This window comes from Podarcis melisellensis (genome assembly GCF_964234715.1).
Source record: "Podarcis melisellensis genome assembly, chromosome: 3".
Taxonomy (NCBI): Eukaryota; Metazoa; Chordata; class Lepidosauria; order Squamata; family Lacertidae; genus Podarcis; species Podarcis melisellensis.
The window spans coordinates 46702673-46725065 of NC_138530.1; the positions used below are offsets into that span (position 1 = coordinate 46702673).

General features: G+C 44.1%; 1 protein-coding gene across 1 annotated transcript in view; it reads left to right on the forward strand.

Annotated features, from left to right (window-relative positions):
• PCNX2 (pecanex 2) overlaps window positions 1–22393 on the forward strand; it is a 117332-nt gene that overhangs the window by 25147 nt on the left and 69792 nt on the right. Inside the window, exons 11-15 of the mRNA XM_081906988.1 lie at window positions 6207–6360; window positions 6453–6485; window positions 12143–12314; window positions 17823–17933; window positions 18835–18926. Of these exons, the coding sequence (XP_081763114.1) occupies window positions 6207–6360; window positions 6453–6485; window positions 12143–12314; window positions 17823–17933; window positions 18835–18926 (562 nt within the window). The remainder of the gene's footprint in view (window positions 1–6206; window positions 6361–6452; window positions 6486–12142; window positions 12315–17822; window positions 17934–18834; window positions 18927–22393) is intronic.

The window sequence follows — 22393 nt, forward strand, 5'->3', positions numbered from 1 at the left end:
GTACACACATCTTGCTTTCTCACTCGTAAGGGCTGTTCTGTTTCCTGTGGTTGTGGGGGCAGGGGACAACTTTGCACAAAGAAGCCATCTAAGGATGGAGTATTGTGTCTTCATCAGGGCATAATAGAGATTTGTTTTAGGGCATCCAGAGAAGGTTAAGCCTGATGCAAATAACTGAGATGGTAATATTATTATTATTATTATTATTATTATTATTATTATTATTATTATTAGTTAGTGCACAGTTATGGACTTAAATTCCATTAGTTTCACTTAATTTCTTTAGATAGCACATTGCACCTGCCCCCTCCTCTCCCTAATGTTGCTATAAAGATATGTTATACATATGGTTGTATTTCTTCTTTGAGTAAAATACTTGTCAGGGAACTGCCATCGGAGAGGCAGGAGGTGGAGGGGCTCTCAGAAGTCAGGAGAGACTCAGCAGCGGAGGAAGGCACCAGCAGGGGGAGAGTGGGGGATCAGAAAGAGAGAGAGACGGAGGAATGGCTCAGGGAGTCTTCCAGCGATAACAGCGGAGAAGTTCCAGGTCCTCCCATAGGTACTCCCACCCCTCGCCGGAAACTGTCGCGCCGAGAGTCCAGACGACGCGTTTCCGTCAAGGAGCTTTTATGCTGGAGTAGATTCCGTAAACGACCACTGTCGGATTCTGCCAGCGACTGACGGAGCCATGCTCAAGGGGCTCCGTGAGAGACAGAGGTTTGCTGATTTTGCCAAAACTCTGAGGGACTAAGCTTTTACGCACAAGCAGCTCATTATCCCATCACAGCAATCCGACAGTCTTTGAAAGCAGCTTGTGCAAGGAGAGGCATCATGAGCAACCCAGCCAAAACCGGAGGAGCAGGAGCTGGAGCGGGTCCAAGCCTGGAAGAAAGGTACTGGGCGTTGGAGGTCAAGCTAGTGCTGCAAACGGCGAGGCTTGAGGAGAGGAGGGCTCAGGATGCGGATAAGGGAAAAACCACCCCACTCGCAAGAAAGGTGCCAGGATTGGTGCAGAGGTTTGGGGGGGATCCCAGGAACTATCAAGCCTTTAGAACAGAGATGCAATATGCCCTCAATCTGCAGTTTGATGACTTCCCCGATGAGGAGTCGAGAGTGGCGTTTGTGATTGGCCATCTCGAAGGGGGGGGCGAAAGACTGGGTTAGGCCCCTGATGGCAGCCAATAATGACATCCTAAAGGACTCAAGGAAGTTTTTTTGCGCCATGGATCTGATGTTTTCCAGCAAGATTGAGCAGGGAGTGGTGCGCAGACAGTTAATGGCGTGTAAACAGGGGAGCCGATCTGTCCGTGAGTACTGGACTGAGTTCACCATGCTGATTCATAGACTGGGTTGGGATCTATCGAGTGACCCCATACAAATGCTGTTCGAAGAAGGGCTCTCTTCGGCAGTGAAAGATGAACTTTCCCGGGCGCCTAGGGCGGAGTCTATGGACCAGCTGACTAAATCCGCGCTGACCATAGGAGCGCGCCAGGAGGCGAGAGCTTTGGAAAAGCGGGAAGGAAAGGGGGAACGTTGGAGGGATTTCCGCATTCCAGAGATTCCAGAGCAGCCTTTCCCACCAGCAGAGCCGATGGAACTTGGAACAGCGCGCGCGCGCGCAGTTTCAAACCCCAGTGAAGGGAGGAAGAAGGAGGGAAAGAGTGCCAAGAAATGTTATCTCTGCCAACAGCCAGGTCACTTTGCCAGAGTCTGCCCGCAAAGAAAGGAATGGCAAGGGATGGCGGGAGCTGTTGGGGGGAAAGAGGAAGAAGAAGTCAAGGAGCAAGTAAAAGCCAACGCCTGGCTGCCACCATCGGGGCACAGCAGCCAGGCCAAAGAGCAGTGAAAGTGCCCACGCCGGAACCCCCAAGACCAGCGCTGGTGATAGAGGTGTTGCTAGAGCTGCCAAACGGACACCCACTAAAGATAAAAGCGCTATTGGATTCAGGCAGCTCCTGTAATTTTATGAGTAAGGAGTTTGCAGCTGAGCACCAGATACAGACTATCCCTTTAAGTAACCCTTTGCAGGTGACCACGATTGATGGGAGGGAGCTGTTGGGAGGAGAAGTGAGCCAACAGACTGTCCCAATGATAATGAGGGTGGCAAGACACACCGAACTGATAGCGTTTAACGTGGCCACCTTGGGAGGAGCTCCCATTATTTTGGGGATGAGCTGGCTAGCGCTACATGATCCGCTAGTAGGCTGGCATCAGAGGGTGGTTTCCTTTGGATCAGCACATTGCCTAGAACACTGCAAAGAGGGAAAGGCTCAGGAAGGGGCCAGGGCCACTCTAGCAGGGACGGAAGTAACGGACAAGGGGAAGGTGCCACGACAATACGCTGACCTGATTGACGTCTTCAGTGAAAGAGAAGCAGACAAACTGCCCCCGCACAGACCTTTTGACTGTCAAATTAACTTATTCCCAGGAGCACAATTGCCAGTAGGCAAGCTGTATGCAATGTCAGACAGTGAAATGCAGGAGTTAAGGGAGTTCATTGACAAGAATCTCAAGCGAGGTTTCATCAGAGAGTCACGAGCGGTGGGGGGCAGCCCAGTGTTCTTTGTGGACAAAAAAAATACTAATAAACCCAGATTGGTCATGGACTTTCGGGCCCTAAATGCAGTGTCAGAACCAGTGACCTTCCCCATGCCCAGAATCGATGACATTTTGACCCGGGTGAGGAAAGGGAAAATCTTTACCAAGCTGGACCTTAGGGGTGCATATAATCTGATACGTATGAGAAAGGGTGATGAGTGGAAAACCACTATGTTCACCCCCTTGGGGGCCTTTGAGTATCTCGTTATGCCCTTCGGTCTACAGGCGGGCTCGGCCTGTTTTCAATCGTTCATGAATCACGTATTGGGACCATTGCTTTACAAGAACTGCGTAGCGTTCTTAGATGACGTCCTGGTGTACTCGGAGAATGAGGAGCAGCATGTACGAGATGTAAGAGAGGTACTGAGCAGATTGCAAGAAAACCAGCTGTGGGTGAAACTGGAGAAGTGTCAGTTTCATACCAGGGAGGTGGAATTCCTGGGGTACCGGTTGTCAGACAAGGGATTGGCCATGGATCCCAGCAAGGTTCAAGCGGTACTGGAATGGAAGACACCGAAAACTAAGAAGGACGTGCAAAGATTCCTGGGCTTCGGAAACTTCTATCGGAAGTTCATCAAAAACTTTGCCCACTTAACGGCGCCCATCACTGATTGGCTTAGCAGCAAAAAGAAATTTGTCTGGACGGAAGAGGCGCAGCGAGCGTTCGAAAGATTAAAGAAGGCGTTTGCGTTGGAAGAGCAACTTCTGCACGTGGATCTACAGCAACCAATGAGAGTGGAGACTGACACGTCAGACCGAGCGGTGGGGGCTGTGCTTCTACAGCCGGGAAAAGATACGTCGGAATGGAGACCGTGTGCTTTCTTCTCGCGGAAGTTGAACAAATCCGAGAGGAACTACACCGTATACGACCGAGAACTGCTCGCCATTCATGAAGCATTCTGGAGATGGCGACACTTGCTGATTGGGGCGCAGCACAAGGTCCAAGTGCGAACCGACCACAAAAATCTGGAATATTGGAGAACAGCCAGAGTACTGAACCAGAGACAAGTGAGATGGGCCCAGGAGTTCTCCAAATTCCATTTTGAAATTCATTACGTACCAGGCTCGGAGAACGTAAGGGCGGACGCTCTTTCCAGAAAACCTGAGTACTTAGAGGGGGAGGGAGCGCCTGAGGAAAGGCATATAATCCCTGAGGACCACTGGGTGTGTGGGGCGGCATTGGTGGGGCAGAGAGAACTGGTAGAGGGTACCGAGAACGATGAATACGCCCAAGAAAAACTCAGAGAACTCAGGGGGACAGGGGAGAACACAGGGGGGTTTGAAGAAAAGAATGGGGCATTGTATTACAAAGGGGCACTGTACATACCCGATGGGGAACTGAGGGGCAGAGTACTCAAACAGTTACACGACAGCCCCACAGCAGGGCACTTCGGGCAGCACAAAACCATGTGGTTGGTTACCAGGGAGTTTTGGTGGCCCAAGGTGAGGGAAGACGTGAGGGAATATGTCAGGGGGTGCGACAGGTGTCAGCGAGCGAAAGGGGAGAGGCTGGCACCAGCTGGGCTATTGGAACCCTTACCCACACCAGAAAGGCCATGGGAGGCAGAATCCATAGATTTTATGACGGACCTGCCAAGATCCAAAGGGAAGACAGCCGTCATGGTGGTAGTAGACCTATTAACTAAGATGTGTCATTTTATAGCCTGTTCACACGCGGTCACAGCGGAAGAAACCGCCAAGTTGTTTGTAGAGCATATTTTCAGGTTGCATGGCGCCCCCTTGAGGGTGGTCAGCGACAGAGGGAAACAATCTACTTCCAGGTTCTGGAGGAAGCTCATGAGCTTACTGCACGTGGAAGTCAATTTTTCCACTGCCCGGCACCCAGAAACAAATGGGCAAGCGGAAAGGGCAAACGGGATTTTACAACAATACCTGAGGTGTTATGTAAGTGACAGAGAAAATGATTGGGTAGATAAGTTGGCTCTGGCAGAATTTGCCTACAACAACGCAGAGAATGTGTCCACAGGGATAAGTCCCTTCCTGGCGAATCATGGGTGTCATCCTAGGGCATTTCCAGGAGAAGGAGGGGAGAGATGGAGTGTCCCGGCTGCGGAACACTTTGTTGAAGTGATGGAAGCGATCCACTGGCAACTCCAACTTAACTTGGAGAGGGCCAAGGAAGAATACAAGAAGCAAGCAGACAGAAGCAGAAGGGAAGGTGAAACCATAAGGGTGGGGGACCGGGTGTGGCTATCCACCCAAGGGTTGCCGTTCAAGGGTGGGTGTAAGAAATTGAGACCCAAGCGGCTGGGACCCTTTGAGGTCACACAACAGGTCAACCCAGTGGCATTCAAACTCAGATTGCCCAATCACATGAAACTGCACCCAGTATTTCACAGGTCTCTGCTGTCGCCATACCGAGAGGGGCGAGAGTGGGGGGAACGTGAGAGGGAGGTTACTCAAACACTAGTCATAGAAGAAAGGGAACGCAACATGCATGTGGCAGGAATCATTGATTCCAGGTGGACAGGGAATCAGGTGGAGTATTTGGTAGAATGGGAAGGGGAAGCGGAGTCGGAAAACACATGGGTACCGGCAGAGGAGGTCAATGATGAGTTGTTAATAGAAACGTTTCATCAACGGTTTCCAAGGAAAGCTCAGCCCGTGGAACGATTCAGGAGGGAACACTTCGGCACAACCGATGAGGAAGAGGAGTTTGCAGGGTTCCCAGAATCTGGGCTGGAAGAGGGAATAAACTCTGACGAGGAAGAGGACACAGGGAGACAGTGGAGAGAAGTGTTCGAATCCTCTGATGATGAGGAGTGTTCTTTCCGGGGTTTTCCATCCTCACCGCCAGCAGGGAAGGGGGCGGGAGAGGGGGGAGGGGGCCCTGGAGGGGAGGTGGATGTCAGGGAACTGCCATCGGAGAGGCAGGAGGTGGAGGGGCTCTCAGAAGTCAGGAGAGACTCAGCAGCGGAGGAAGGCACCAGCAGGGGGAGAGTGGGGGATCAGAAAGAGAGAGAGACGGAGGAATGGCTCAGGGAGTCTTCCAGCGATAACAGCGGAGAAGTTCCAGGTCCTCCCATAGGTACTCCCACCCCTCGCCGGAAACTGTCGCGCTGAGAGTCCAGCCGACGCGTTTCCGTCAAGGAGCTTTTATGCTGGAGTAGATTCCGTAAACGCCCACTGTTGGATTCTGCCAGCGACTGACGGAGCCATGCTCAAGGGGCTCCGTGAGAGACAGAGGTTTGCTGATTTTGCCAAAACTCTGAGGGACTAAGCTTTTACGCACAAGCAGCTCATTATCCCATCACAATACTTGTGTTTTATTTCTTTCTTTTTTAAAAAAATAATATTTATTAAAATTGTAAAAGTTATACATATAAAAAACAACACAACAATAAACAATAAATCACAATAAAAAGGAAAAAAGTAGAAGAAACAAAAAAATAAGAAAGAGAAAATTCAACAAGAAAATAGTCCATTAAAAAAAAACAACCACAGCTTTCCATAACCCATCTTTCATATCCTTATTTCTTTGACCTCCTCACACCTCCCTTTTTTGTATTCTAGTTCGATTAACATTTCAGCAAATCCTTTCCATTTTTCCAATTTTTATCCTGTAATCTTGTGTTTTATTTCTATAGGACAGAAGATATCAAGGAGAACGTTTTGGCAATTCTACTAGTAATCCTTGTTTCTTTTCTTGGCTTTGTAATTATGAACCAAGGTTTTTGTAAAGACATTTGGATCCTCCTGTTCTGTCTAATCATGGCAAGCTGTCAATACTCCCTTCTAAAGGTAAAAGTAAAAAAAAAGACAAGTTCAACAAATACATATGGGGTCCTGTAATTCACTGATAGCTAATGCGGTGAATCTTGTTTTGTTTTCAGAGCATTCAGCCTGATCCTGCCTCACCAATACATGTAAGTTTCATCCAACAGATAAAAGCTTTTACCGGTGACATATCTATTCTGTCAGTTGGTTCAGCTGAATTTCTGGAAATAGTTTCAATAAGCCATCTCTTTAGAATCCTAACCCCATTTTTCCAACTTAAAAGTTAAAACTCAATAAAATGACTTTTTTATTCTGATGATGGATACAAAGTAATTAGAAGAAGATACAGGTTGACTGACTTGCAGGTGACACATGTTTTCTCCTTGCTAAATTAACTTGTACTTTGTCATTCTGCATGTCTGAATCACCCTTTTTGCATGAGCACCAAAGTACTGTAGTACTTTGGGAGAAGCATAATTAAAGAATCAATACTGGAGAGTTATGATATATACTAGGAATGTTTTTATCAAGTGGCATCAAGCTGAGATGCATGGGATCTGCTAATTGCAGGAACAGAATTCACTTATTCCCAGCTGACAAAGTGTGGCTTCTGATGTTACTCAGAAGCATTGAAAGAAAATGTGCAAATGACTTGCACATCTCCTTTCCATGCTTCCAGACACTGTCTGAAGCAGTGACTCACATCCTTCTCTCCATGGGGAGATGTGTGCTGGATGTGCATCTTGAAATCACACATCTCCCCCAGTTTTGCTGCCTGAGTCATTTGTTTTGGATGATAAATGGGTTTCTGGTAAGATGAGTTATGCAATTACTTGCTCATCTACTTATTTGGGCTTACACAGGTGATATCAAAAGTTGCCCACAGGCCATTATAGAGGGTTCTAAAAATCCGGGTAGCCATTATTATAGTGAGCAGAGAATAAGGATTTCCCTTTTTAAATTGGCCTTGGTGTACAGAATTCTTGGAGACTTATTAGCGATGGTAACTATGAATTTAAGCCAGAAGTCCTTTGTAATGGCACATACCACTGTGAAAATTCAATTTGTTGCCAGTTTTAACTTGTCCTCGCTCAGGGCTCAGGGTAGAATTTAATGTACTATTTGATTCTCTGCAGTAAAAGGCGTGGGAAAGGGAAAAAAAAGATTGTGGCATGTGACCGTTTAGATACTTATTGATACTTATTTTGTAGGTTATCAGCTGGCTAGGCTTAATGCTGATTAGAAGACTGATGACCCCCCCCCCCAGCAAATAATTGATTTGCTACTTTTACACACAAAATAATATGTAAAATAAAACTCAACATGCAGCAGTGGACAATATCGTTAGATATAGCACTATGTGTGTAACCTTGAACTCACATACTCTAGTATTGTGTGTGGATGTATTTCAGAAATGGTTGGAAGCCTGATTTAAAAAATAATAATTGTTGACAATGCTGGTTGAATTAGTTAATTATGTCTGCATTGTTGAGCATAGACAGAATGGCATTTCTGTTAAACCTATTTATTTTATATACTCGTATGCCACACAATAAGCAAAGTATCTAGGCAGTTAACATACCCATAAAACGGCAAAAAAGTGCTGAACATCTGGACTGTAGTACACAATAGAAACTGGGTTGAGCCATATATCAAAAAAAGTTTGTGTAAACAGATGAGTCTTGAGCAAACATCTGAAGCAAAGTACTGATGGCGTCTGCTTAATATGAATAAGGCAGGGGCTTCGCAACTGAATGCAGACATACTGAATGCCCTGTTTCTTGTAGAAGGAAAGCAAGCATCATGTGACACTCTTAACAGTTCCTCTCTAGCTGAGCATAAAGACCAGGCAGGTATGGGGCAAGTTAGTCCAAAGCTGTTCAGAGCTGTATATACTATCAGCAGAATCTTGGATTTGACATGATAGCTAGTTATATGCAGTTGAGTTATATGCTGGTGATGGGAAGCTGCCATCAACAACTAGGCAGCTCCGTTCTGGTCTCGTCACAGCTTCCAGATCAAACACAACAGGCCCATCTAGAATGAATTAACATAGTAGTCTGATTTTGAGGTTGCCAACACCTGAATCACAGTGACCAGGAATCGAGGAATGGGTATAGTTGTCTCACCATATGAAGCTTATAGAAAGGTATTCTAGCCACCTAGACCACTTGGGCCTCAGTGATATAGATGGATCCAGGAGTACCCCTAGGCTGTGAACCTGGTCTCTCAGAGGAAGTGTGACCCTGTTCAGAATACCCTGGACACAGAAACCACTCACCCAGAGCTCCCCCATTTTACCAGGAATTAAGCTTTATTTATTGGTCCTTATCTTGCCCACTACTGCATCCAGGCACCAATCCAGTCCTTACGCAGTGCCACCTGATTCAGATGTAATAGGGAAGTAAGAGCTGAGTTTCATCTGTGCACTGATGACACCTCGTCCTCGTGACTGCTTCTAGAGGTTTCATCGAGATGCTGAAAATAATACCCTGTGATACTAGATGCCATAAACACCATGGGGCCAATGACTTCTCTCAGTACTACCCTTTGGGCTTGACCCTAGATTCTATAATTGCAACCACTAGCCCAATATTATCAACTTTTGAGTGGCACCCACACTTAACTGGGAATGAATCTGGGATCTCTCTCACTCATTTGTAGCTCTTCCCAAATTTGTATAAGCCCTCCCTTGCATCAGTCAGAAAGACTGTAAAACTCGAATCCAGAACTCCATGGGTTCAAACTTAAAGACTCTGCATGATCCCAAATCACCAAGTCATTTTGCTGTCAAAGTTCACTGCAATTCATGTCACAGCTAACATGCAAATTAGCTAATCCTGAACTTCATTGTGTTTCTTTTCCCTGCAAGCATAAATAAATCACAAAGCATATGGAATTGCTAGATACATCAGAGCTGAAAGGCATTTCATGCTTAGATGCAAACTGGGCATTGCTATTAGAGAGCACATTAGTTTCTAGTTCCAATCATTACTACATATGATTTCCAGTGATTTATAAGAAATAAATATTCAGACCTCGCTAAAGAGGTAATTTTCTCTGTGCTAAATGTAAGTTCTGTTTGTCAGTTAAACCATATAAAGTAGCATGAGCGGTAATCAAATCAGTTGCATGGGCAGACATTAATAATGTGCACATTTGTTTTAAAATGAAAAGAAATTGGCTTAATCAAAATTGCATTATAATAACATCAAAGCCTGATTTGAAAGTACTGGCAGAGACAAAGCACCTAATGATTTTTAATGAAAGCATTTTTCTAATGCAATATTGGGGACCTAAGTTCAGCAGTGGTAGTCAAGTTTTATTGAAATACTAAATTTATGATTTCTTTTATGAAATGCTATTATATAGGGAAACCTGCCCTATTTTTGATTTCACTGATTCTGATGTCTTTTTAGTATGGCCATTTCTTTCAAACCACCGTGCTGTGCAATTATAGGATCTCCATATCCCCTGTTTTGCAAAAGCTTTGGGAAGAAAGTCTATTGTGCCCATCATGACTGTAATATGAGCACCCTCTCCACCCCTATTGCCAGCTATATCCAAACAGTCCTATGAACATCTGGATGGAATCTATGGATGGATCTCCACCCACAGGATGCTCCTGTGGAAGAATGGGAGAAGCACTTATAGCTGATTCTCTCTGCAGCCTCCTATGCACCCCCTGAAAATCTGTTTGGAGTGTTAGGGGACCCTCTGGAACTGTGTGGGAAGAAACTCGACGGGCAAGGGCCGAAGGCAGAATCAACAAAAGTCACCTCACATACAACCTTCCTCCAGCAGGGAGCTTCCACTGGATCTGAGTTCTTTCATTGAACAGAAGAAGGAGCCTTTCTGTTTGCAGAGGGGCAAATCCCACCAATCCTTGGGATTGCATGGATATGCAGGGGACTGGAAAAGAGGGTGCAGCTACTTTGCTCATCCATGCTGCTTTTAGCTGTCATGTTAAGCTCAGTGGCGGAGCTTCATGCTCCGGCATCGGGGGACGGAGAGCAGGCAGGGACGGGGCTGGTGCACGTCCTGGGGGCAGGGCACCTCACCAGGATCGCTTTGCCGGGGACGGTGCGCTCCCCCTGCACCCCTCTTCCTCCACCAGTGGTTAAGCTAAGACAAGGTTTAATTGATGCCACACAATCCATAGGTGTTCAGACCAAAGTTCTTTCCAGTCCATCCAACATCCTGTGATTCAGGCCCTCAACATGCCTCATAACAACAAAAGCACAAGTCTTCTAAAACTGGATTAGTACCAAACTAAACAGCATCGTCATAAAACAGAAGGGACTTCTCTGCTAACCAGATCACCCTTCCCCAAATACCTTGTGAAAGGAGATCATTTTGACCAGTCTCCTGAAAATCTTAATGGACTTTGGAAGAAAGCTCCATAAAGTTTTTGCACTTCTGCTTTCCCTTCTCTTCTGCGCCCAAGTCTTCTTCTTCTTGTTGTTGTTGTTTTCAAAACCTCATTTATATTTTTCAGATAGCCTTACAGCAGCTTTTTCCATGACAAAATGGAAAAGCAAGGCACATATATCAGAGATCTGAAACAGAGCAGCGCTGCATAATGTGTTACAAGCACCAACATTTTTTCACATTTTATAATACATGCAAATGGAAGCACAGGCACCCTTATGAACGGCTCCGCAAGTCGGCATGACAGGCTGCCATATTGTACTTCTTCATAATTCACAGAATTGCATTAAAGTGAAAGCACACAAGGCAGGTTGATGCTAATGCCAGGACACACAACAGCAGGGAAATTAAAGAATGATTAGAGTCCCCACATGTTTGCCCTTCAGTATTAAAACAGCTGGGGGAGACTTGGCATAACTGTCCCCAGGATTTTTATGTGAGAGCTATAAGTGCTCTTCATCTCAGGCTGTTTCCGTGGGTTTTGCAGTTTTGAAAATTTGCACAGACTTCTTAGTTGGGGGTGGAGTGCCCCTTCCAATGTTACGTTAGCTGGGAGCTGCTGTGTGGGTCCTTTCTGTGTCCTTCCATACCAGTGGGTATCTGACAGCGCACAGGAAAAGTGAAGATCGCATCTTCTCCTGCTGCCACTTTTGAGGTTTCCAGTATGAATCAACGCTGATCTTCCTATGTATCCAAGATCTTCCGGCATTGCTGGGCTAAGGTTACCAGATTTTTTTCAATGAATCAGGGTACACATTTCAACTTCAATGGATTTTGTATGCAGACTGATTTGTAAATCTGGGGACTGTCCCCGGGAAGCGGGGACGTCTGGTAACCTTATGCTGGGCAGCATGGGAAGAACATGCAATACAGCAGCTCCCAGGGTGCTGAACATGTTACAAGAGACACCCCCAGAAGTGGGGCGGTGGTATAATCCTTTGACCACTTCATCCATGGCATCCGTGGTACATGGCTTGTGGCTCCATTTAATTGCTATTACGCTGGTTTACATGTAGCATTAAACCGTGTTAAAATTAACTCTGGCTTGACATGGATGAGTAGCAGGCTTTTGCACACAGTGAATACCAGCACATTGCTTGTTCACTTTAAACCATTTATTTTAACTATGGTTCAGGATTATATACAACTAGGCCATTGTAGTTAATGACATATACATTTGGATTTTGAAATAAAAAAGAAAATCATAATATACTGCTATTCTCTGATATTTGAGATGCATATCCTAAGTTTTGTACTTTTCATGTTTTGCGATATGGAAATATTTTTGTGATGTACAATATGAAAATTTGCACTTTGCGTATGAAAGGGTATAATGGCAGCATTAAATATATTTATGTTTTGTCTGCTTTTCTAGGGGCACAACCAGCTGATAACATATAGCAGGCCTGTGTATTTTTGTATATTGTGTGGCCTTATTTTATTGCTAGATGCAGGATCCCAAAACAAAAGCCCCCCTATTTATACGGTATATGGCTTGAAGATCTTCTCACCAGGATCATTTCGGGCAGCCAGAGACCATGTGATTGGTGAGTTAAACATTAACAATGGGCAGTCTGGTGCTCTTATTTTGTCACTTCTTTTGCCTCTTTGCTTTTTATCTCTGGGGTTCATAATGTGGTAGAGAATAAACCTTTAAACATGGATGGATGTCTTGTGTGTTGTACATGGTCAAGCACTGGTAACCTCTGATCTGTGTAGCGCAGGGACAGGGAAATTCAGGCCTCTGTATCTGAACCACAAAAACTTCCCCAAGCCACACCCCTCACTGGCCCTGTGTGTAGAAACATCCTACTATGCAATGGTAAAAATGACATTTGTTGCCCCACCCACTTTTGCCTCTGGTCTCGCCATTCACTGCCATGTTCTTCTTGGAAGGTTGCCCAGTAGTGAAAGCTCCCTTGGGTTGAAAAAGGTTCCCCACCCTGATGTAATGGAAGAGGCTGCTGAAGTTATTCTGAAAACACCCCCAGCTATTATTATGTTAGGAATGTTCAGGTGTTGTTTAATGTCTTTATTATGCAGTGCCATGTTTTGGTTTGCTTTTTTAAAAAAGAGCCTGAAAAGAGGTGGGACGTCTCTTTAAGTTATATTGCTACTGCTCACCCTCCACAAGCTGCCCCAGGTCTCCTCTCCCCACCTCACCCTGTTGACCTCCTCCAGCTGCTCCAAATGCATGTTTGTGGAGGAGAACATGCAGCTGGAGTCCTGAGAGATGGGGAGAAGCATGGTGAGAAAATTCCAATAGAAAAGTGGTGAAAGGGTTAAATACCCCTCTGAGATTACTTCTCTGCTCCAAATTGACCCCTCTGGAAGATGCATTGAAGTAGTTTTTAGGGTTGTAACTTGAAACTTCTCAATCATTGGAGGGACAACACTGGAGACCATTCTGTGTTGTCTTCTGCCATTGGAAGTAACATAGGGTAGGTAGCACAAGGGACTGGGCATTCTCTGTCATTGTGCCAAGGTAAGGATGTTGCCACAGAAGTCCACCCAGTTGTATTTCTGCCTACCTTTCAGGGTGCCGTGAAAACACCCAGTGTGCTTTTGGGATGCATATTTACCAAATTTAACAATACCATGTTTCAGAGGCTTTAAACTCCTTGGAGGAAAACTGAGATATAAATGTGAATAAATAAACATTTACTCTATGTATTTTATAAATTCTAATTTTGTTTTTATTCTCGGGGGTGGGTGGGGATTGTTAGCCACTTTGAGAGCAAGCATGTTATTATGAAGTAAGAGTTTTTAAAGCTGATAGAGAATCAGAAGTCTTCTTTTTTCTTTTCTTTCTTTTAGTTCTTATGTTAAAAATGCCTGCTATTTGATGTTGATTTCTGTGTTTTTTATTTGTTTTTCAATAATAAAAATAGATTTAAAAATAGAAAAGCTAGGTCCAGCAGGGAAAGTACTTCCCATGAGTGGTGTGGACTCTTCTGTTTCAGTCATCAAATAAGGAATTAGATCCTGTGTTTCAGAACCAGAGCTGGGTGTGCATGACTCATTACGTGGCTGTGGTCTTGCATAGTGTAACTGTATTATGAGTTCTGGGTGGTGCTGAAACTCAACCACATTGGTGAACAGATAGCTTTTGTGCTGGATTCCACCCTGGCTGACATAACAAAAACACTGGCCTTAGTCCCTAGACCTGCCAAAGCTTGCTTGGCTTCACAACCTGACCCAGAGGACTCTGGCAGACCTAGCCCTAAAGAGGAACATTGAGGTTTGGTAACTCCCTGGGTATATCTTGTAAGGTCACCTCCTTGACTTAAAAATAATAATAATTTATTATTTATACCCTGCCCATCTGGCTGGGTTTCTCCAACCACTCTGGGTGGCTCCCAGCAGAATAATAATAATAATAATAATAATAATAATAATAATAATAAAGCAATAAAACTTTGAACATTAAAAACTTCCCTAAACATGGCTGCCTTCATATGTCTTTTAAAGTCAGATAGTTGCTTATTTCCTTGACATCTGACGGGAGGGCGTTCCACAGGGTGGTTGCCACTACCGAGAAGGCCCTTTGCCTGGTTCTCTGTAGCTTCACTTCTCACAGTGAGGGAACCACCAGAAGGCCCTTGGAGCTGGACCTCAGTTTCTGGGCTGAATGATGGAGCTGGAGACGCTCCTTCCTATACTGGAGGTATACTGACTTCCTGCAGCCACTGATGAGATTCCTACAGCAACAGAGGGAATCCACTAGTGAATGATCAGGCCTTTCTGTGATAAGCACTGGCACATATATCTTATAGTTCTGACATGCCAGTTTTACAGTTTTCTTGTTCTAGTCTCTCACAATGAAATGGCTTGTCTGCCAAACAAGCTCCCTCTCTCTCAACATTTGGCCTCTTCCTCATTAAGGGTCACTTATATTATGCTTTTGGGGCATAATATAATTTTATTCTCTCCTCCCACCCTATTTTAATGATGGATTTAATTTCTCATCTTAATAAGTGTGTAATTGGGCAAATGGTTCCCTTATTACTGAAGAATGGGCCTTTTGACTCCAGCAGATGTGTTTTCGTTATTTCCTATAGTTGCTTGGTAACCTGTTGATTTGGCCTGCTCATCAGTTAGCACTTAGGGTTGGAAGAATGTAATAAATAAGAGATAAGGAGTTTGGCTGATGCATTGGCTGATGGCATCAAAAAGCCCATGAAGCCCTAGTACCAAGCTAGTCTTCTTGTGCCATTCTCCAAAAGGACCTCTCCAAACTCAGTGTATGGACAATAAAATGGCAAATACAATTAAATGTAGGCAAGTGTAAGATGATGCATGTTGGGTCAAAAAATAATCATCTTTATTTCACATATATGCTTATGGGATCTAAACTGGAGGTGACAGACCAGGAATGAGACATTGGGATCATAGTTAGCTACCTTGACGAAGTTGTTGACCCAGTTTGTGGTAGCTGTGCCAAAGGCAAATTCCATGCTAGGGATCATTCAGAAAGGCATTTGAAAACATATCATTATGCCATTATACAAATCTTTGGTGCAGCCAGATTTGGAATATTGTGGTAAGTTCTTGTCACCTCACCTCAAAAAGTATATTGTAGAGCTGGAACAGGTTCAGAAAAGGGCAACCAAAATGCTGAAAGCCCTAAACAGCCTCGGTCCAGTATACCTGAAGGAGCGTCTCCACCCCCATCGTTCTGCCCTGACACTGAGGTCCAGCTCCAAGGGCCTTCTGGCAGTTCCCTCACTGTGAGAAGCCAAGTTACAGGGAACCAGGCAGAGGGCCTTCTCGGTAGTGGCACCCACCCTGTGGAATGCCCTCCCACCGGATGTCAAAGAGAAAAACAACTACCAGACTTTTAGAAGACATCTGAAGTCAGCCCTGTTTAGGGAAGCTTTTAATGTTTGACCGACTATTGTATTTTAATATTTTGTTGGAAGCTGCCCAGTGTGGCTGGAGAAACCCAGCCAGATGGGTGGGGTATAAATAATAAATGATGATGATGATGATGATGATGATGATGATGATGATGAAAGGGATGGAGCAGCTCCCCTATGAGGAAAGGTTGCAATGTTTGGGACTTTTTGGTTTAAAGAAAAGGTGACTATGAGGCAACATGATGGAAGTTTTTAAAATTACTCAAGCCTGGAGAAAGTGGATTGTGAACATTGGAAAGTTCAGGACAGATTAAAGAAAGTGCTTCTTCACACAACACATAGTCAAACTATGGAACTTGCTGCCACGGGAAGTGGCAATGGCCACCAACTTGGATAGCTTTTGAAAGAGGATTAGACAAATTTATGGAGGGAGAGGGCTGTTGAGGGTCACTAGCCACAATGGCCGTCCTCTCCCTCTACGGTTGGAGACAGCAGTTCTTCTGAATCCCAGTAACTGGAAGCTCTTGCGCTTGAATCCTGATTACTGATTCCCCACAGGCATCTGGCCACTGTTAGAACAGGTTGCTGGACTAGATGGGTCAATGGCCTGATCCAGCAGGATCTTCTTATGTTCTTACATGCAAATATGTACTCATAATAGAGTTCATATACCTGTTCAATAGCTGCTCAAGAGAGGAGTGCAAATGAATGCCAGCATAAGCACATGATTCATCCAGCGGATTTGTCTCACCACCACGTTTATTTTAATTTTATGCTAGACAGCTTGATATCTTTTGTTTTCTGTTGGAAAGGTGCATGTCATTAGAATCCCTTAGGGACGTCATATTACAAATCGTTGTTAACTGCCTAGAATAAGAAAACCTTCCTTTCCCCCACTCCGCCTTAATTCTCTCAATGTGAAGGCCTAGTGGGCCTTCCTGGGTCAATGTTTACAAAGCTGGATGCTTGCCCAGTACTGAGCCATGCAAGAACTGGCACCTTGTAAGAAAGGAGTCAAGTAACAGTGTGCCAGGTGCTGTATAGTAAAATATAGAAAGTTCGCACAAGCTGACTTTTGCTCCCCCGGCCCATTTATTTTCATTTTCATGGCAGATTAGAATAAAAAATGTAGCCTGCCCAGTCTGCTTAAGTAACACATGGTTTATTCACAGGGGAAATTGCCAGAAATAACAAAGTGTCCCCCTGTCCCACCATAAGAAGCAGAACAAACAATCTGTGTGCAATTTGAGACCCAATTTTTTCTTGAACTGGAACTATGACCCGACAGGAGGCGCCTCCCCCTCCTTTTTCCCATGGATTTCAGATCAGATTTTTGTTGGATTTCTCATGATACGGCTCCAGCATAACTGACTTTGCAGCAGTTTACATGCTGTCCTGACACAATATGCTCCCTTCTGCCTGCTACATATTTGAAATTGGAAACGAGATAAGCGATTTCCCTCTGGCTTGTGTCAGATTGGCTCATAAACCAACCAAGATGCTTCTCCAAATATCTGAACACTCAACCCCCTCCCTCTTTTCTTCAACTGGTGTTCTAGGAGCAGCAAGGAGAGGAGATGGAGGGAGGTCTTCCCACTTCTGGTGTGATCCACCCCATAAGGCCTTGCAATAGTTCATGGGAAGGATAGTTTTCTCAATGTATGCTGGCCTTGCAGTCACATATTCACCTCACATTTGCACTAATTGGTCATCTGTATCTAGTCTTATATCCATAGGCCAACCACTCCTGAACAAGATGTCCTTCTTATATGTCTACCTAAACATCCAATCGTTTTGTTGCATCTTGACACTAAAAAGCTTCTACTCTTCAAGCTCTATACTAGCCCACTAGGATGTTGACCCCATAGTGTAGGGAATAAGATCAAGGCAGTCTCCAGACTTCACAAGGATGTAATCGTTTCTTCCCCAGATTGTATTTTTATTTAGACCATAGATCAAGCAATTATTACAGTTTCACATAACGATACTCAATACATTTATATTATAGCCTTTTCATGTGGCAACTAATAAGATAATAACAACAGCAACAAAGGAGAAATGTGTAGGTAACAGCTTCAGTGGAGTCCCAACAGTTTCCCCAAATCCCTTTCTTGATTTTGTACTCTTATGACATAATTTTTTTTCCAGGTGCAGGCAATAATCTAATTTTCTGCCTCTCTGCATGTTTAATTTCAGGATTTTTATTTTGCTTTCCTGCCATTTCCCTTCTTGGCCTTTTCCCACAAATCAACACTTTCTGCATATATCTCCTTGAACAAATTGATATGCTGCTGTTTGGAGGTTCTGGTAAGTAACTTTTTGTATTGTGTAGATAATGCCTGCACGCAACAACTCTCTCTCTTCATGATCATCAACCCGGATAAATATGGCGACCAGAAAACCTTTGGTGTTGCCTCTTTGGTAGCAATGCAGCCATTCATCCATCCAACCATGGAAGAGCTTGGGACATCTGGGTCTGATGGCACTTTCTTCCATCTGTGTCCCATTGAGCAACCAGTCAGGTGCACTAAATGCACATAGTTCCAGCCTACAGCAGCTTTAGTGAGTTTCTGGGAGATTGGGGAGAAGTGATGTTAAACAAAGCCCTTCTCCTCAATCACGGTTCTTCCTCTAGCCCAGCCTTTCTCAACCTGTGGGTCCCCAGATGTTGTTGAACTACAACTCCCATGACCTCTAGCTAGCAAGGCCAGAGCTCAGGCATGATGGGAGTTGTAGTCCAACAACATCTGGGGACCCACAGGTTGAGAACCACTGCCTAGCCTCTCCATGCCTCTCCTCTTCAACTGTTTTACTATCCCATCACAGGTCTCGCTGTTGTGGGCAGGCACTGTGGTCTGGCGGAGCTGCCTGAGGCTGCCCACAGCCATGTCCTGTTCAGCAATCACTTTGATATGTGTTGAATTAGTAATGCTTCAGGTTGTCATTTTGGTCTCTCCAGGTCCAATAACTTATTCGATTTTTTTGACTTGAGCAAACCCTTGTCATAAGTGGCAGGAATCTGTCAAAGAATCATAGAATTGTAGAGTTGAAAGGGACCCTGAGGATCATCTGGTCCGACCCTCTGCAATGCAAAAATATGCAGCTGTCCAATGTGGGAATTGAACTTGCAGCCTTGGCATTATCAGCGCCACTCTCTAACCAACCAAGCTATCCATGACATATTTTAATTTTAATTTTTGTATTTCAGCTGCTGCCGGGATGATCTCTTCGCTGTACAGTATTTCTCGGAGCTTCATAGTTGTGATTGTCCTGTACACATTCTGTTTCAATGCAGTAAAGGTAAGAAGGGGAGTGATTCTGGTGGCAAAGCAGGGCAGCTGCTACTGTGGCTCCAGTCTCAGTTTCTCTGTTTTCTTCTGTCTACAGACCTGTATAGATAATGCTTAGATTTGCAATATTTTCCCTCCTTGCAAAAAAAGGGGGAAAGTTTGTGAAACTTGGTGTATTGTGCATATATGCTTCAACAAGGAGACCCTGCATCATAACTTACGTTTGTGGAACATAAATGTGGAAGGAAGGCCACTGTGCAAGTGGAGCATCTCTTGTGAAAAATGAAAAAGGAGAATTTCAAGTGGAAGGAGCTGGGAAATATTGTATGCGATTATGGAGGAGAGAACGAAAATCTTAATGCTAACTCATTAATCAGTTGCTTTGTATAGTTTTGTGCTTTCCGAGGGTTAACTGAACTTCCAAATCGCCTTTGGTAAATAGCGTTAAGGACAATCCTTTTAAACATGTTCTGCCATTTGCACATCTTTTCACAGCACCATCAACTAAATTACAGCAGGCAGGTGGCTTTGTAGATAAGCAATCTTGCCCATAGGCTCGACTTCATACTGCTTTGAAATGTGCTCACAATGCTACCCTGAAGTTGGAGTGCGCTGCAAAAGATTTACAAGATATCTCCTTCAAATTACACATATTAACTGCAGACTTTCTGTTCACACAGGAAAATTATGCCTCATTTGAATTTTTATGACTCTGTTCTTTTTGAAGATACTCCTAAAGCAGAAAAATTAGGCATGCAAAAATGATACTACTTATTTCACCTTCTAACCTTAGTCCACTCTGGATTTGGAATTTTCATACCTCTTTATGGTGTGTGAAGTAAAGGCCTACGTGAGCCTGATTTCTTTTCTAAAAATGACTTTCATTTCCATTTCAGGGCATTCTTGTACAGGGCATTCGTGCACACTCCAAATTCAGTAGAAAGGGCACTCAGATTTCATAGTGCTTTCCCTCCTGCTTTGCTTGTGGTCTGCATAGATAGAATATACCAGTAATAAGAAATACACACACACACAAACACTTTCTCCACACAAAGATTGCTTGTCCTATTGATCAGTGCAAGTGGTCATAGAGAACTGAAAAATGTAAGAAGGAAACATTTTGGGTGTGTTTTAATTGTTGTAACTCACCTTGGGAACTTAGGGTAAAGGGCAGGCAATAAATTGTAATAATAACAAAGAAATAAACAAAATAAATAATAATAAATGAACCAAGCAGATGTGGAACACAAGAATTAATATATATTTGGGTGCGCGTGCACACACACATCCCTTATCATATAGCATTTTGCTGCTTGTGAAATGTAAAACCCAATGTGTTTAAAGCACACAATTTCATGCAGTTCCCAGGATTGGGGAGGGGGATGTGCTTTAAATGTGTGGCATGCATGCAACTTAGGTGATTGCAACCTCAATACAATTCAACATCACATCCTCTCCAGTGTGGTGTAGTGGTTAAGAGTGGTGGACTCGCAATCTGGTGAACCGGGTTCGTGTCTCCGCTCCTCCACATGCAGCTGCTGGGTGACCTTGGGCTAGTCAGACTTCTCTGAAGTCTCTCAGCCTCACTCGCCTCACAGAGTGTTTGTTGTGGGGGAGGAAGGGAAAGGAGATTGTTAGCGGCTTTGAGACTCCTTAGGGTAGCGATAAAGCGGGATATCAAATCCAAATTCCTCCTCCTCCTCTTCTTCTTCTCTCTTGTAAATTATCCTTTTTGAAACGCCTACTTTATAATGGCCACCTCTTTCAGTGTGTGTATTGAAATGGGATTGGATTGAAGCTGGAACCTTCCTCATGCAGCGTGTCTTCTCTGTCACTGTTCTGTGGCCCAGCCCGAGTTTGCATTTCCCTCGGAAGCACTGAAAGACTTTTTGGGCACTGCCTGGCTTCAGAAGGCAGTGACTTGCATCAAAGTTATTAGATGGGAGTTGTGCTGCCTGTGAGGGAATAAGTACTAAGGTGGAGACTCAAACCTGCCCACCCCCTGAATCCAAAGGAAGGCCTAGCTAGCATCTTCGTTGCAGAATCTACCAGGAGAAGACCAGCACTGTCCATCAACTACATAATAGGACCCCATTCCAGTTTTAACTTGGGCTGTTCCTTAGCCTTTGACTCTCTCAAAATTAGCCCCCCAAATCAATGGGAAGTAGGCTTATTTGTGGCATGATCCAACATGGAGTTAAGATAATACCCCATGAAGTCACTGATACTATTCAAATATCCTCCTGGTTATGGTTTTTCCTACTTTACAAATGTTTATTATTCATGCCCAGCCACTTATTTTACAGTAAGTCTACACTGGAAACTGATTTGCTATCCCTGCTTTTAGGCACGCTTAGTGGTAGTACATGTGCCGGGGTGTATTCTGTGCATATGTTCTCAGGCGCATTGAAGTACAAAATTGATTTACAGGCTCCTGTAGCTAATTACTGTTCAAGGCTATCTTAACAGGTGGAATTGGTATATTTAAATTCTCTCACACCCATTGATTATATTAATGAGGCATGGCTTTGTGAGGCCCACTTTTTAGTACCAGTAACTTAATCCACACACCCATAACTTTGACTAATTTGTCTTAATTAACATTTCTGAGCGGCAAACTCTACAACGTGAAGGTAATCTTCAAACAGCTAGAATTCTCGGTAGATTTTTAAAACACGACTTGATATCCACAGAAGCACATATAAAAGAAATCCATGATTCCATTACATTCTGTTCATAGAGTCGAGAGAAAAACGTGATCTGTATTTACAAATACTTCAGAATATGTGAGGCAGTTTTGGAGACAGGCTGCAAAATGATAAAAGTTCTTTAAATTAGAAAACTTTGGAGTCTTTCCTACAGCTATTCAAAAGATGAAATAGCTTTCAAGTTTTACTATTTATTATGAGTGATATGACGCTCACAAATGTCAAAATGAATACGATTGTGATATTTCTTCATGGTTTTCCTTAGCAACTTGGTTTTGAATATGTACTGAGTCTTACCTTATTCTTTTATTTATATATTAAACTTATATAACCCACCCTTCCTCCCAAAGGAACCTGGCTGTCAGTCACACAAGTGATAAAACAATAAAATAACTTCTAAAAGCACCTTAAATTTATGTAACTATTATTAGAGTGGCAACAGAGAAACGTCTGGACCTCAAAGCAGAAGGAGAAAGATAGGCATTGCTTGCCTATACAACGATGGACCACAGAATGCTGGCATAATTAGGCCCAATTTTACTAGATGTGCAGGCAATGGCCATAGTGTGAAATGCCACCAAGGGAGGCTGCTCCCTTCAGCTTTCAGTGGGTGTGAGGCAGCGCCCTATACAGTTCCCGCCAATTTCTTTCATTTCTAGCTTTGCAATGGAGACATCGAAATTGTCCACAATATGGCGGGAGCTATATACCACCTGTGGTTTGCCACGCGAAGCTGCTTCTGTGTGGTTTGCATTGTTGTTTTACAGAA